Source organism: Hyla sarda, unplaced genomic scaffold (assembly GCF_029499605.1).
Source record: "Hyla sarda isolate aHylSar1 unplaced genomic scaffold, aHylSar1.hap1 scaffold_81, whole genome shotgun sequence".
Lineage (NCBI taxonomy): Eukaryota > Metazoa > Chordata > Amphibia > Anura > Hylidae > Hyla > Hyla sarda.
Window position 1 is genome coordinate 322,555 of NW_026610836.1, and position 13,664 is coordinate 336,218.

At 48.1% G+C, this 13,664-nt stretch overlaps 1 protein-coding gene across 1 annotated transcript; it reads left to right on the forward strand.

Annotated features, from left to right (window-relative positions):
* Nucleotides 1–611: 611 nt before the first annotated feature.
* Nucleotides 612–3,804, forward strand: MAD2L1BP (MAD2L1 binding protein). Its single transcript, XM_056554615.1, has 3 exons — nt 612–851; nt 1,491–1,718; nt 2,959–3,804. Exons 2-3 carry the CDS (start codon nt 1,494–1,496, stop codon nt 3,466–3,468), a joined length of 735 nt encoding a protein of 244 aa, XP_056410590.1. The 5' UTR covers nt 612–851; nt 1,491–1,493; the 3' UTR covers nt 3,469–3,804.
* The last annotated feature ends 9,860 nt before the right edge of the window (nt 3,805–13,664 follow it).

Below are 13,664 nucleotides of genomic sequence, written 5' to 3' on the forward strand. Positions count from 1 at the left end.
GAGGATACAGGGGGGGATATCACAGTACAGAGGAGGATACAGGGGGGATATCACAGTACAGAGGAGGATACAGGGGGGGGATATCACAGTACAGAGGAGGATACAGGGGGATATCACAGTACAGAGGAGGATACGGGGGGGATATCACAGTACAGAGGAGGATACAGGGGGGGATATCACAGTACAGAGGAGGATACAGGGGGGGATATCACAGTACAGAGGAGGATACAGGGGGGGGGTATTACAGTACAGAGGAGGATACAGGGGGGTTGGGGATATCACAGTACAGAGGAGGATACAGGGGGGGGATATCACAGTACAGAGGAGGATACAGGGGGGGATATCACAGTACAGAGGAGGATACAGGGGGGGGATATCACAGTACAGAGGAGATTCTTTATTGATGTAAGTGGAGGGGAGGATGTGACGGCCTTGATATTAAAGGGGTACTCCGGCGGAATTTTTTTTAAATCAATTGGTGCCAGAAAGTTAAACAGATTTGTTAATTACTTTTATTTAAAAATCTTAATCCTTCCAGTAGTTATCAGCTGCTGAATGCTCCACAGGAAGTTGTGTAGTTCTTTCCAGTCTGACCACAGTGCTCTCTGCGGCCCCCTCTAGTATGTCACAATGGAAGTATTTAGGGCACAGTTAACGAACTTTCAGTTGAAGGAAACGGAGTTGTAGTCCCCCTGCGGGTGCTCAGGACCACGTCCCAACTTGTAATAGAATCCACAAAGCAAGGAACGGCAAATCGCAAACTTTATTCACCCATCTGTGGCGAGTGCTACGTTTCGGCTCTTACAATACAGAACTATACAACTTCCTGAGGAGCATACAGCAGCTGATAAGTACTGGAGGGATTAAGATTTTTAAACAGTAAAAAAAAAAGTAATTTACACATCTGTAGAATTTCAGGCACCAATTGATAATAAAAATAAAAAAAAATAGTTTTCCACTGGAGTTCCCCTTTAAAGGGGTAGTCCGGTGGTGAAAAACTTATCCCCTATCCTAAGGATAGGGGATAAGTTTGAGATTGCGGGGGGTCCGACCGCTGGGGCCCCCTGCGATCTCTCTGTACGGGGCCCCGGCTCTCCGCCGAGATAGCGGGTGTCGACCCCCGCACGAGGCAGCAGATGACACGCCCCCTCAATACATCTCAATGGCAGAGCCGGAGATTGCTGAAGGCAGCGCTTCGGCTCTGCCATAGAGTTGTATTGAGGGGGCGTGTCGGCCGCCGCTTCGTGCGGAGGTCGACACGCCCCCTTCCCGCGGGCTGTCGGGGCTCCGTACAGGAGATCGCGGGGGGCCCCAGGGGTCAGACCCCCCGCGATCTGCAACTTATCCCCTATCCTTAAGATAGGGGATAAGTTGTAAACCACTGAGTCACCACTGGAGTTCCCCTTTAAGCTCATGTGGTAGACTAGTGGGGTCGGCCATGTCCTGGGGCACAGTGATTTATGTCACATGACCATCTTGTTCACTTACAGAGAATGGAGAAGCCGGACACTCAGCAGACGACCCGCAGACCCCGTGGTCACCGCCTTGCCAAGCGCAGCTCCCGTGATGACCCGGAGGTGTGTGTGGTGTTTCCTGGACTGGTGACCCGGGAGAGCTGCTGCCGCTTCACCTGTGAGCTCCTGAAGCATATCCTGCACCAGAGGCACCAGCTACCCCTGCCCTACGAACAGCTGCTCCTCTTCTGTCAGGGGCAGCAGGTAAGTGCCGGACCAATTCACCCCCCCCCCCCCTTTTCCTTTTATATCCTGGGTCCTTACGTTGTCTCCTCTTCTGTCGGGGGCAGCAGGTAAGTGCCGGACCAATTCACCCCCCCCCCTTTTCCTTTTATATCCTGGGTCCTTACGTTGTCTCCTCTTCTGTCGGGGGCAGCAGGTAAGTGCCGGACCAATTCACCCCCCCCCCTTTTCCTTTTATATCCTGGGTCCTTACGTTGTCTCCTCTTCTGTCGGGGGCAGCAGGTAAGTGCCGGACCAATTCACCCCCCCCCTTTTCCTTTTATATCCTGGGTCCTTACGTTGTCTCCTCTTCTGTCGGGGGCAGCAGGTAAGTGCCGGACCAATTCACCCCCCCCCCCTTTTCCTTTTATATCCTGGGTCCTTACGTTGTCTCCTCTTCTGTTGGGGTCAGCAGCTAAGTGCCGGACCAATTCACCCCCCCCCCCCCCCAACCCTTTATATCCTGGGTCCTTACGTTGTCTCCTCTTCTGTCAGGGGCAGCAGGTAAGTGCCGGACCAATTCACCCCCCCCCCCCAACCCTTTATATCCTGGGTCCTTACGTTGTCTCCTCTTCTGTCAGGGGCAGCAGGTAAGTGCCTGACACCCCTCTTTATATCCTGGGTCATTACGTTGTCTCCTCTTCTGTCGGGGTCAGCAGCTAAGTGCCGGACCAATTCACCCCCCCTACCCTTTATATCCTGGGTTCTTACATTGTCTCCTCTTCTGTCGGGGGCAGCAGGTAAGTGCCTGACACCCCTCTTTATATCCTGGGTTCTTATATTCTCTCCTCTTCTGTCGGGGGCAGCAGGTAAGTGCCTGACACCCCTCTTTATATCCTGGGTCCTTACATTGTCTCCTCTTCTGTCGGGGGCAGCAGGTAAGTGAATGACACCCCTCTTTATATCCTGGGTCCTTACGTTGTCTCCTCTTCTGTCGGGGGCAGCAGGTAAGTGAATGACACCCCTCTTTATATCCTGGGTCCTTACATTGTCTCCTCTTCTGTCAGGGGCAGCAGGTAAGTGCCTGACACCCCTCTTTATATCCTGGGTCCTTACACTGTCTTCTCTTCTGTCAGGGGCAGCAGGTAAGTGCCGGACCAATTCACCCCCCCTACCCTTTATATCCTGGGTCCTTACATTGTCTTCTCTTCTGTCGGGGGCAGCAGGTAAGTGCCTGACACCCCTCTTTATATCCTGGGTCCTTACGTTGTCTTCTCTCCAGGCTGCAGACGTTTCGGTGAGACGGACCATAAAAGAGACGTCTGATGCCCGCCACTGCCAGCGCACCCTGTCGGACTTAGCAGAGTTAATGTCGCAGCTGGACGCCTTCTTCACGCTGACCCCTGTGCCCCGTGTCCTGCTGCTACTGGGAGGATCCCCCGTCAGCCCTAAGGAGCTGTATGTGATAGACATGGAGGGCATCCAGGTGGGCAATGGAGAGCAGAGTCTGAGCCCGCGCCCCTGCCTTCGCCAGCTGTTTCGGTCACTCTTTTTGGCGGACCCGTTTAGTGACCTGCGCTCCTCCGGCCTCCTGAGTCTGGTGCTGATGGTCCAGGGCCATCGAGACTGTGCCACAGACTGGTTCCAACCCAAACTCAATTACAAGGTGCCCACCAGGGGCCACTCTCTGACCATCAAACTGTCCAGCAGTGGAGCCGAAACCACCACGTATCACAGCGACGACTACATCTGGTTCCAGGCGCCAATCACATTAAAAGGATTTCACAACTGAAGACCACGGGGGGTGGGGGGTATTATCTTATGTGCATCCCATGTAATCAGCGCATCATGCATGCCCCCACCTATGTGCCCGGCTGTTAGCTTACTCTCCTCCAGTGAATATTTACTGTGGTGCCCCAGAGGCGCAGTCCTTATAACAGCCACATATTACCTCCAGAGCTGGAATCCTTAGGCCTAGACATGTGACATCTTCACACTTGACAGGAGCGCTCGGTCCCCGGCTGCTGGTGGCCGGGCGCTCGGTCCCCGGCTGCTGGTGGCCGGGCGCTCGGTCCCCGGCTGCTGGTGGCCGGGCGCTCGGTCCCCGGCTGCTGGTGGCCGGGCGCTCGGTCCCCGGCTGCTGGTGGCCGGGCGCTCGGTCCCCGGCTGCTGGTGGCCGGGCGCTCGGTCCCCGGCTGCTGGTGGCCGGGCGCTCGGTCCCCGGCTGCTGGTGGCCGGGCGCTCGGTCCCCGGCTGTGTTCACATGTGGCAGAAGTGACTAATGGCCTCATGGAGCTCTTCCCTCTCAGGTGCTGTGCCCCTCCTGGCCTCCTCTGGCTAAAGTCGCCCGGGCCATATGGATCTGATGTGCTTTGTGGGGGGACCCCTGGACTGACGGTCCGGACACTTCCTGCTCCCCCATATCTGCCATGTTTACAGGACAAAGGGATCATGGAACAATAAATTATTTTTTGGGGACTTTTTTTTAAATATTATTATGCAGGGCTTTTATTGGACGATTCTATCTAATTTATTTGACACCACCATATGAGTGTTTTAAGATTTTTATTGTACTGAGCGGTGCGATCCTCAGGGTCTGATCAGCGTTACCTCTCCTCCAATGGTTTTCTGCTTTTGGTGATTTTTTTACATCATGAATGAAATCTGTTTATTAAATGAAATCTGTTATGTGTCAGTGGTCTGAACAGCGCGCCCTCTCCTGTGGTCAGTAGTCTGAACGGCGCGCCCGCGCCTGTGGTCAGTAGTCTGAACGGCGCGCCCGCGCCTGTGGTCAGTAGTCTGAACGGCGCGCCCGCTCCTGTGGTCAGTAGTCTGAACGGCGCGCCCGCTCCTGTGGTCAGTAGTCTGAACGGCGCGCCCGCTCCTGTGGTCAGTAGTCTGAACGGCGCGCCCGCTCCTGTGGTCAGTAGTCTGAACGGCGCGCCCGCTCCTGTGGTCAGTAGTCTGAACGGCGCGCCCGCTCCTGTGGTCAGTAGTCTGAACGGCGCGCCCGCTCTTGTGGTCAGTAATCTGAACTGCGCGCCCGAGCCTGTGGTCAGTAGTCTGAACGGCGCGCCCGCTCCTGTAGTCAGTAGTCTGAACTGCGCGTCCGCTCCTGTGGTCTGAACTGTGCACCCGCTCCTGGAGTTGTCTGACCTGCGCGCCCGCTCCTGTAGTCAGTAGTCTGAACTGCGCGCCCGCTCCTGTGGTCTGAACTGTGCACCCGCTCCTGGAGTTGTTGTCTGACCTGCGCGCCCGCTCCTGTAGTCAGTAGTATGAACTGTGCACCCGCTCCTGGAGTTGTTGTCTGAACTGCGCGCCCGCTCCTGTGGTCAGTAGTCTGAACTGTGCACCCGCTCCTGGAGTTGTCTGACCTCCGCGCCCGCTCCTGTGGTCTGAACTGCGCGCCCGTTCCTGTGGTCTGAACTGCGCGTCCGCACCTGTAGTCAGTGTATAGATCTTGTCCACCTGGGAGCAGGGTTAGTGGCCTTGGGCCACAGATTTTCATCATTACTGTAGACACTGTAAGAGAGAGAGAGAGAGAGAGAGATATATATATATATCCCTTAACGTTACTCAGTCCCAGTCACATAGTCAGTCCTACCTTCAGGATCCCAGTTGGCACACCTATAGTGTACTTGCTGCCCTGTCACGGCGGTGTACAGCTGAGGTTGTATGGAGGTGCAGCAGAGTCCTATATCATACTATATATTCCCTATCATGGCGGTGTACAGCTGAGGTTGTATGGAGGTGCAGCAGAGTCCTATATCATACTATATATTCCCTATCATGGCGGTGTACAGCTGAGGTTGTATGGAGGTGCAGCAGAGTCCTATATCATATTCCATATCACGGCGGTGTACAGCTGAGGTTGTATGGAGGTGCAGCAGAGTCCTATATCATACTATACATTCCCTATCATGGCGGTGTACAGCTGAGGTTGTATGGAGGTGCAGCAGAGTCCTATATCATACTATACATTCCCTATCACGGCGGTGTACAGCTGAGGTTGTATGGAGGTGCAGCAGAGTCCTATATCATACTATACATTCCCTATCACGGTGGTGTACAGCTGAGGTTGTATGGAGGTGCAGCAGAGTCCTATATCATACTATACATTCCCTATCACGGTGGTGTACAGCTGAGGTTGTATGGATGTGCAGCAGAGTCCTATATCATACTATACATGCCCTATCATGGCGGTGTACAGCTGAGGTTGTATGGAGGTGCAGCAGAGTCCTATATCATATTCCCTATCATGGCGGTGTACAGCTGAGGTTGTATGGAGGTGCAGCAGAGTCCTATATCCTACTATACATTCCCTATCACGGTGGTGTACAGCTGAGGTTGTATGGAGGTCCAGCAGAGTCCTATATCATACTATACATTCCCTATCACGGCGGTGTACAGCTGAGGTTGTATGGAGGTGCAGCAGAGTCCTATATCATACTATACATTCCCTATCATGGCGGTGTACAGCTGAGGTTGTATGGAGGTGCAGCAGAGTCCTATATCATACTATACATTCCCTATCACGGTGGTGTACAGCTGAGGTTGTATGGAGGTGCAGCAGAGTCCTATATCCTACTATACATTCCCTATCACGGCGTTGTGCAGCAGAGTCCTATATCATACTATATATTCCCTATCATGGTGGTGTACAGCTGAGGTTGTATGGAGGTGCAGCAGAGTCCTATATCATACTATATATTCCCTATCACAGCGGTGTACAGCTGAGGTTGTATGGAGGTGCAGCAGAGTCCTATATCCTACTATACATTCCCTATCATGGCGGTGTACAGCTGAGGTTGTATGGAGGTGCAGCAGAGTCCTATATCATACTATACATTCCCTATCACAGCGGTGTACAGCTGAGGTCGTATGGAGGTGCAGCAGAGTCCTATATCATATTCCCTATCACGGTGGTGTACAGCTGAGGTTGTATGGAGGTGCAGCAGAGTCCTATATCATATTCCCTATCATGGCGGTGTACAGCTGAGGTTGTATGGAGGTGCAGCAGAGTCCTATATCATACTATACATTCCCTATCACGGCGGTGTGCAGCAGAGTCCTATATCATACTATATATTCCCTATCATGGTGTAGTACAGCTGAGGTTGTATGGAGGTGCAGCAGAGTCCTATATCCTACTATATATTCCCTATCACGGCGGTGTACAGCTGAGGTTGTATGGAGGTGCAGCAGAGTCCTATATCCTACTATACATTCCCTATCACGGCGGTGTACAGCTGAGGTTGTATGGAGGTGCAGCAGAGTCCTATATCATATTCCCTATCACGGCGGTGTACAGCTGAGGTTGTATGGAGGTGCAGCAAAGTCCTATATCATACTATACATTCCCTATCATGGTGGTGTACAGCTGAGGTTGTATGGAGGTGCAGCAGAGTCCTATATCATATTCCCTATCATGGTGGTGTACAGCTGAGGTTGTATGGAGGTGCAGCAGAGTCCTATATCATATTCCCTATCACGGCGGTGTACAGCTGAGGTTGTAGGGAGGTGCAACAGAGTCCTATATCATATTCCCTATCACGGTGGTGTACAGCTGAGGTTGTATGGAGGTGCAGCAGAGTCCTATATCATACTATACATTCCCTATCACGGCGGTGTACAGCTGAGGTTGTATGGAGGTGCAGCAGAGTCCTATATCCTACTATGCATTCCCTATCATGGTGGTGTACAGCTGAGGCTGTATGGAGGTGCAGCAGAGTCCTATATCCTACTATACATTCCCTATCACGGCGGTGTACAGCTGAGGTTGTAGGGAGGTGCAGCAGAGTCCTATATCATACTATACATTCCCTATCACGGCGGTGTACAGCTGAGGTTGTATGGAGGTGCAGCAGAGTCCTATATCATACTATACATTCCCTATCATGGCGGTGTACAGCTGAGGTTGTATGGAGGTGCAGCAGAGTCCTATATCATACTATACATTCCCTATCACGGCGGTGTACAGCTGAGGTTGTATGGAGGTGCAGCAGAGTCCTATATCATACTATACATTCCCTATCATGGCGGTGTACAGCTGAGGTTGTATGGAGGTGCAGCAGAGTCCTATATCATACTATACATTCCCTATCACGGTGGTGTACAGCTGAGGTTGTATGGAGGTACAGCAGAGTCCTATATCATACTATACATGCCCTATCATGGCGGTGTACAGCTGAGGTTGTATGGAGGTGCAGCAGAGTCCTATATCATATTCCCTATCATGGCGGTGTACAGCTGAGGTTGTATGGAGGTGCAGCAGAGTCCTATATCATACTATACATTCCCTATCACGGCGGTGTACAGCTGAGGTTGTATGGAGGTGCAGCAGAGTCCTATATCATACTATATATTCCCTATCATGGTGGTGTACAGCTGAGGTTGTATGGAGGTGCAGCAGAGTCCTATATCCTACTATACATTCCCTATCACGGCGGTGTACAGCTGAGGTTGTATGGAGGTGCAGCAGAGTCCTATATCATATTCCATATCACGGCGGTGTACAGCTGAGGTTGTATGGAGGTGCAGCAGAGTCCTATATCATATTCCCTATCACGGTGGTGTACAGCTGAGGTTGTATGGAGGTGCAGCAGAGTCCTATATCCTACTATACATTCCCTATCACGGCGGTGTGCAGCAGAGTCCTATATCATACTATATATTCCCTATCATGGTGGTGTACAGCTGAGGTTGTATGGAGGTGCAGCAGAGTCCTATATCATACTATATATTCCCTATCACAGCGGTGTACAGCTGAGGTTGTATGGAGGTGCAGCAGAGTCCTATATCCTACTATACATTCCCTATCATGGTGGTGTACAGCTGAGGTTGTATGGAGGTGCAGCAGAGTCCTATATCCTACTATACATTCCCTATCACGGTGGTGTACAGCTGAGGTTGTATGGAGGTGCAGCAGAGTCCTATATCATACTATATATTCCCTATCACAGCGGTGTACAGCTGAGGTTGTATGGAGGTGCAGCAGAGTCCTATATCCTACTATACATTCCCTATCACGGCGGTGTACAGCTGAGGTTGTATGGAGGTGCAGCAGAGTCCTATATCATATTCCATATCACAGCGGTGTACAGCTGAGGTTGTATGGAGGTGCAGCAGAGTCCTATATCATATTCCATATCACGGTGGTGTACAGCTGAGGTTGTATGGCTTTTTTACCATTCCCAAGTAAAATAGAAAACCAATTTACAATGAGAGCGAAGCCTTGTAACCTAAAAGGGGAACTTTCCTGTGAGCTGCTGCAGGCCCCGCTCCTTTCATACGGTGTAACTTTTCTGTGCGCTTAGCAAACTGAATAGAAGAACAGAACATGGCCGCACATCCACAACTTGTCCTAGGATCTAATGGCTTCCCAGAATAGATTCAAAAACTAACAGGTTGCTGTTGTACCTTTTGAATAAAACATGCAGGCTCATCGCAACGTCAAGACCACCTGATGAGACGGCGTCCCTGAACCAACACCGGCGTCCAGAAACAACAGCAGATGGGGCTGCCGAGAAAATTCTGCCGTGTGCAGCAGAATCTCATTAAAATCTATTGAAATGCTGCAGAGGAATTTCCGAACGGAATGTGTCTATCCCCATCTTCTACAAAGGATAGCCTTATACCTATCTCTATCTTATATGAAGGATAGCCTTATACCTATCTCTATCTTATATGAAGGATAGCCTTATACCTATCTCTATCTTATATGAAGGATAGCCTTATACCTATCTCTATCTTATATGAAGGATAGCCTTATACCTATCTCTATCTTATATGAAGGATAGCCTTATACCTATCTCTATCTTATATGAAGGATAGCCTTATACCTATCTCTATCTTATATGAAGGATAGCCTTATACCTATCCCTATCTTATATGAAGGATAGCCTTATACCTATCGCTATCTTATATGAAGGATAGCCTTATACCTATCTCTATCTTATATGAAGGATAGCTTTATACCTATCGCTATCTTATATGAAGGATAGCCTTATACCTATCGCTATCTTATATGAAGGATAGCCTTATACCTATCGCTATCTTATATGAAGGATAGCCTTATACCTATCTCTATCTTATATGAAGGATAGCCTTATACCTATCTCTATCTTATATGAAGGATAGTCTTATACCTATCTCTATCTTATATGAAGGATAGCCTTATACCTATCGCTATCTTATATGAAGGATAGCCTTATACCTATCTCTATCTTATATGAAGGATAATTTTATACCTATCTCTATCTTATATGAAGGATAGCCTTATACCTATCGCTATCTTATATGAAGGATAGCCTTATACCTATCTCTATCTTATATGAAGGATAGCCTTATACCCATCTCTATCTTATATGAAGGATAATTTTATACCCATCTCTATCTTATATGAAGGATAGCCTTATACCTATATCTATCTTATATGAAGGATAATTTTATACCTATCTCTATCTTATATGAAGGATAGCCTTATACCTATCTCTATCTTATATGAAGGATAATTTTATACCTATCTCTATCTTATATGAAGGATAGCCTTATACCTATCTCTATCTTATATGAAGGATAATTTTATACCTATCTCTATCTTATATGAAGGATAGTCTTATGTCTATCACTATCTTATATGAAGGATAGCCTTATACCTATCTCTATCTTATATGAAGGATAGCCTTATGCTTATCCCTATCTTATATGAAGGATAGCCTTATATCTATCTCTATCTTATATGAAGGATAGCCTTATACCTATCTCTATCTTATATGAAGGATAATTTTATACCTATCCCTATCTTATATGAAGGATAGTCTTATACCTATCTCTATCTTATATGAAGGATAATTTTATACCTATCCCTATCTTATATGAAGGATAGTCTTATACCTATCTCTATCTTATATGAAGGATAATTTTATACCTATCCCATGTCTATGCTCCTTTAGGGTACGTTCCCACACGGCGTATTTGCTGCTGCGTATTTTATTTTCCCTGTTGAAGTCAATGGGTAGGAAAATACGCAGCACCAAACACGCAGCAAAATATGCCATGTGGGAATGCACCCTTAATGTATTTGTAGCTCCCACTTCTGCAGGAAGGCTATCCCATGCATCCACTACTCTCAGTAAAGTAATACTTCATCATATTGATGCAGTTTATAAAACGATGTCCTCTTGTGCTATATATCTGTATGTGTGGTATATATATGTGTGTGTGTATGTATATACATATATATGTGTTTCAGCATAACTTCTAAATGGCTGGAAATGTCACATGTTACTTATGTCAAGTTATATCAGCCCTAACCCACCCCCATTTGTGAGTTTTTCTCTAAATTCCGATGGGACATCCAGTAAATGATCTCGTTACTCTCGGGCTGCAGAGATCACCATGGACCAAACGTAATGAAGCGAACAAGACTCACCCTCATCTCTGGAGCAATGCGCCATTTGCCATAGCCACCAAAGGGTAACTACGCCTAAAGGGGCAAAAATCAACAGATAGATAAATAAACACATCATTTACATCCTCATGCATTCACATGACCAACTCTGACCCTGCTGACTTTACCCTGTGTGGTTTCAGGGATGTCGCCGGAGCCACAAGACGAATTATAACAACTGAATAACAAACCAGAATATTGAAGCTTGGAGGGCGCTGGGCCTGTCCCTGTTTGGGAGCATGACCTGATATGGCTTTGGGGTTCACCCTTCAGTAAATGTGATATGTCAGCAGCTTAAGAGGTGATGTAAAGGCTCCCAACTACTAGCAGACACCCCTACCAGGCACCCGGCCTTCCAGAAGACAAGATTGATGAAATAACTTCATGAAATAACCTTAATTAAAGGGGTTGTGCGCTGCCCTGGCTTTCGGAGCTCCGCTCATTACTCCGAACGCTGTGTGCGGGCTTCCGTGTTCGCGACCGCCAGGCGTGACTTCACGCCCGGCCCCCTCGTGACGTCACTCGTGACAGCGGTCGTGCCCCCTTCCCATAGACTTTCGTTGAGGGGGCGGGCTTGACATCACAAGGGGGCCGGGCGTGATGTCACGCCTGGCGGTCGCGAACACGGAAGCCCGCACACAGCGTTCGGAGTAATGAACTTCCGGACGTTGCGTGCGGAGCTCCGAAAGCCAGGGCAGCGCACAACCCCTTTAAGTGGCAGATCAATTATTGATTAGGTAAATGATATGTGAAAACCTGTGACAGAACAACAGAAATGTAATAAAATATATTTGCCTGAACCATGACAGACCTAATAGATAATGACATGACCGTAGTAGTACAACTATTGGACCAACAATTGGACAACAACTGCCTGAAAATGTGACAGGCCTAAACACTTGAGAACATAATACTGAAGATATTGTAACAACCTGTAGACTAACAAACTGGAACTCAAAAGAAATGTAACAGTAAGTATATATTGCCACTACCTGAACCGTGAGCAACCTGAATATGGAAGAAACAGCAATGTTGTGATGACAGGCCTAACTTATAAGAAACCTAACAGTAATGATATGATGACTTACATGAAGATGTGACAGACCTGAGTATGTGAGAAAAATAACAGGAATGAGATGGTGTTTACCTACAGACATGAAAGACCTAAATGTGACAAGCCTGAGTATGAGATGTGTCAGTAATGATAGAAAGCCGCCTGAAAGCATAACAAACCTGCAGGTAGATTGCTGAAAATACATAAAGCTACATAACACATTTCCAAACAGTACAGTGAAACAACTTGATAATAGGATATCATAAATCTGAAAATGACATCGCCATTCTGTTCACATAAGAGACATGACAGGTGTGCAACTGCATCTGTGTAGCATATGTCTATTGCCCTGAAGATGTGTCAGCAACAACAGGTGAGAAATGCATCCCACCTGAAGACATGACAGGTATACAACTGCATATGTATAGTGTATGGCTACTGCCCTAGATAGGTGTCCAATACAATAGCTGAGCAGTGCATCCCACCTGAAGACGTGACAGGTATACAACTGCATATGTATAGTGTATGGCTACTGCCCTAGATAGGTGTCCAATACAATAGCTGAGCAGTGCATCCCACCTGAAGACGTGACAGGTATACAACTGCATATGTATAGTGTATGGCTACTGCCCTAGATAGGTGTCCAATACAATAGCTGAGCAGTGCATCCCACCTGAAGACGTGACAGGTATACAACTGCATATGTATAGTGTATGGCTACTGCCCTAGATAGGTGTCCAATACAATAGCTGTAATCACTGATGGATCGCCAGAGGCAATCCAATAAAGGCCCTGAGGGTCCCAACCAAATAATAACTAATTACAGGACTTTAATTTGCGGGTCCAAAAACATAATAGTGGAAAAAGGAAGGAAAAAATCACACATTTAAAAACACTATGTGCACCTAACTAATAGCTGAATAAGAGCTTAATGGGCTCAACTAGCTCCACTGTTTTCTTAATTCATAGGAGATACATTGTGTTGGTATCCCAGAACTACTGATTGTTAGGGTACATAGCAGTTAAAACCATAACACTGCCCCCCTCAACGTTTCGCCACCAAGTGGCTTTGTCAAGAGGCAAATGGGCAATGGCGATCAAAAAACGCCGACCGGACCTTTTAACATCTCCTGTTATGATGTCACCAACGTTATTACCAATCAAAATGGCTCCCATCATCCATTGCAACAAAACCCTCCAATCGATCTAAATCAAGTATTGAGTGACAAGTTGGTGGCCAACCAAATAGCTCAAGAAGCTCACCACTGTATGTCTGCCACGTCTCTCTTCCTGATAGGAGTTCGTCCGAACTTCCGGCGCCGACGTCATGTGTAAACAATGCGCAGAACAAACTGCGCGCGGACTTCGTCTCTGTCAGTACTTGAGAAGCTTACCGCGCATGTGCCAGAGTTTAAGCTGCGCGTTCTCAACTGCGCGAAAACTTAGCTGTTATGCCGCTTACTCGTTGTATATGTGTTGGTAG

Coding starts and splice junctions, on each gene's coding strand:
- MAD2L1BP (XM_056554615.1), top strand. CDS start 1,494: ATGGAGAAGCCGGACACTCAGCAGACGACCCGCAGACCCCGTGGTCAC. Junction 1,719..2,958: donor TCTTCTGTCAGGGGCAGCAG/GTAAGTGCCGGA, acceptor TCTTCTCTCCAG/GCTGCAGACGTTTCGGTGAG.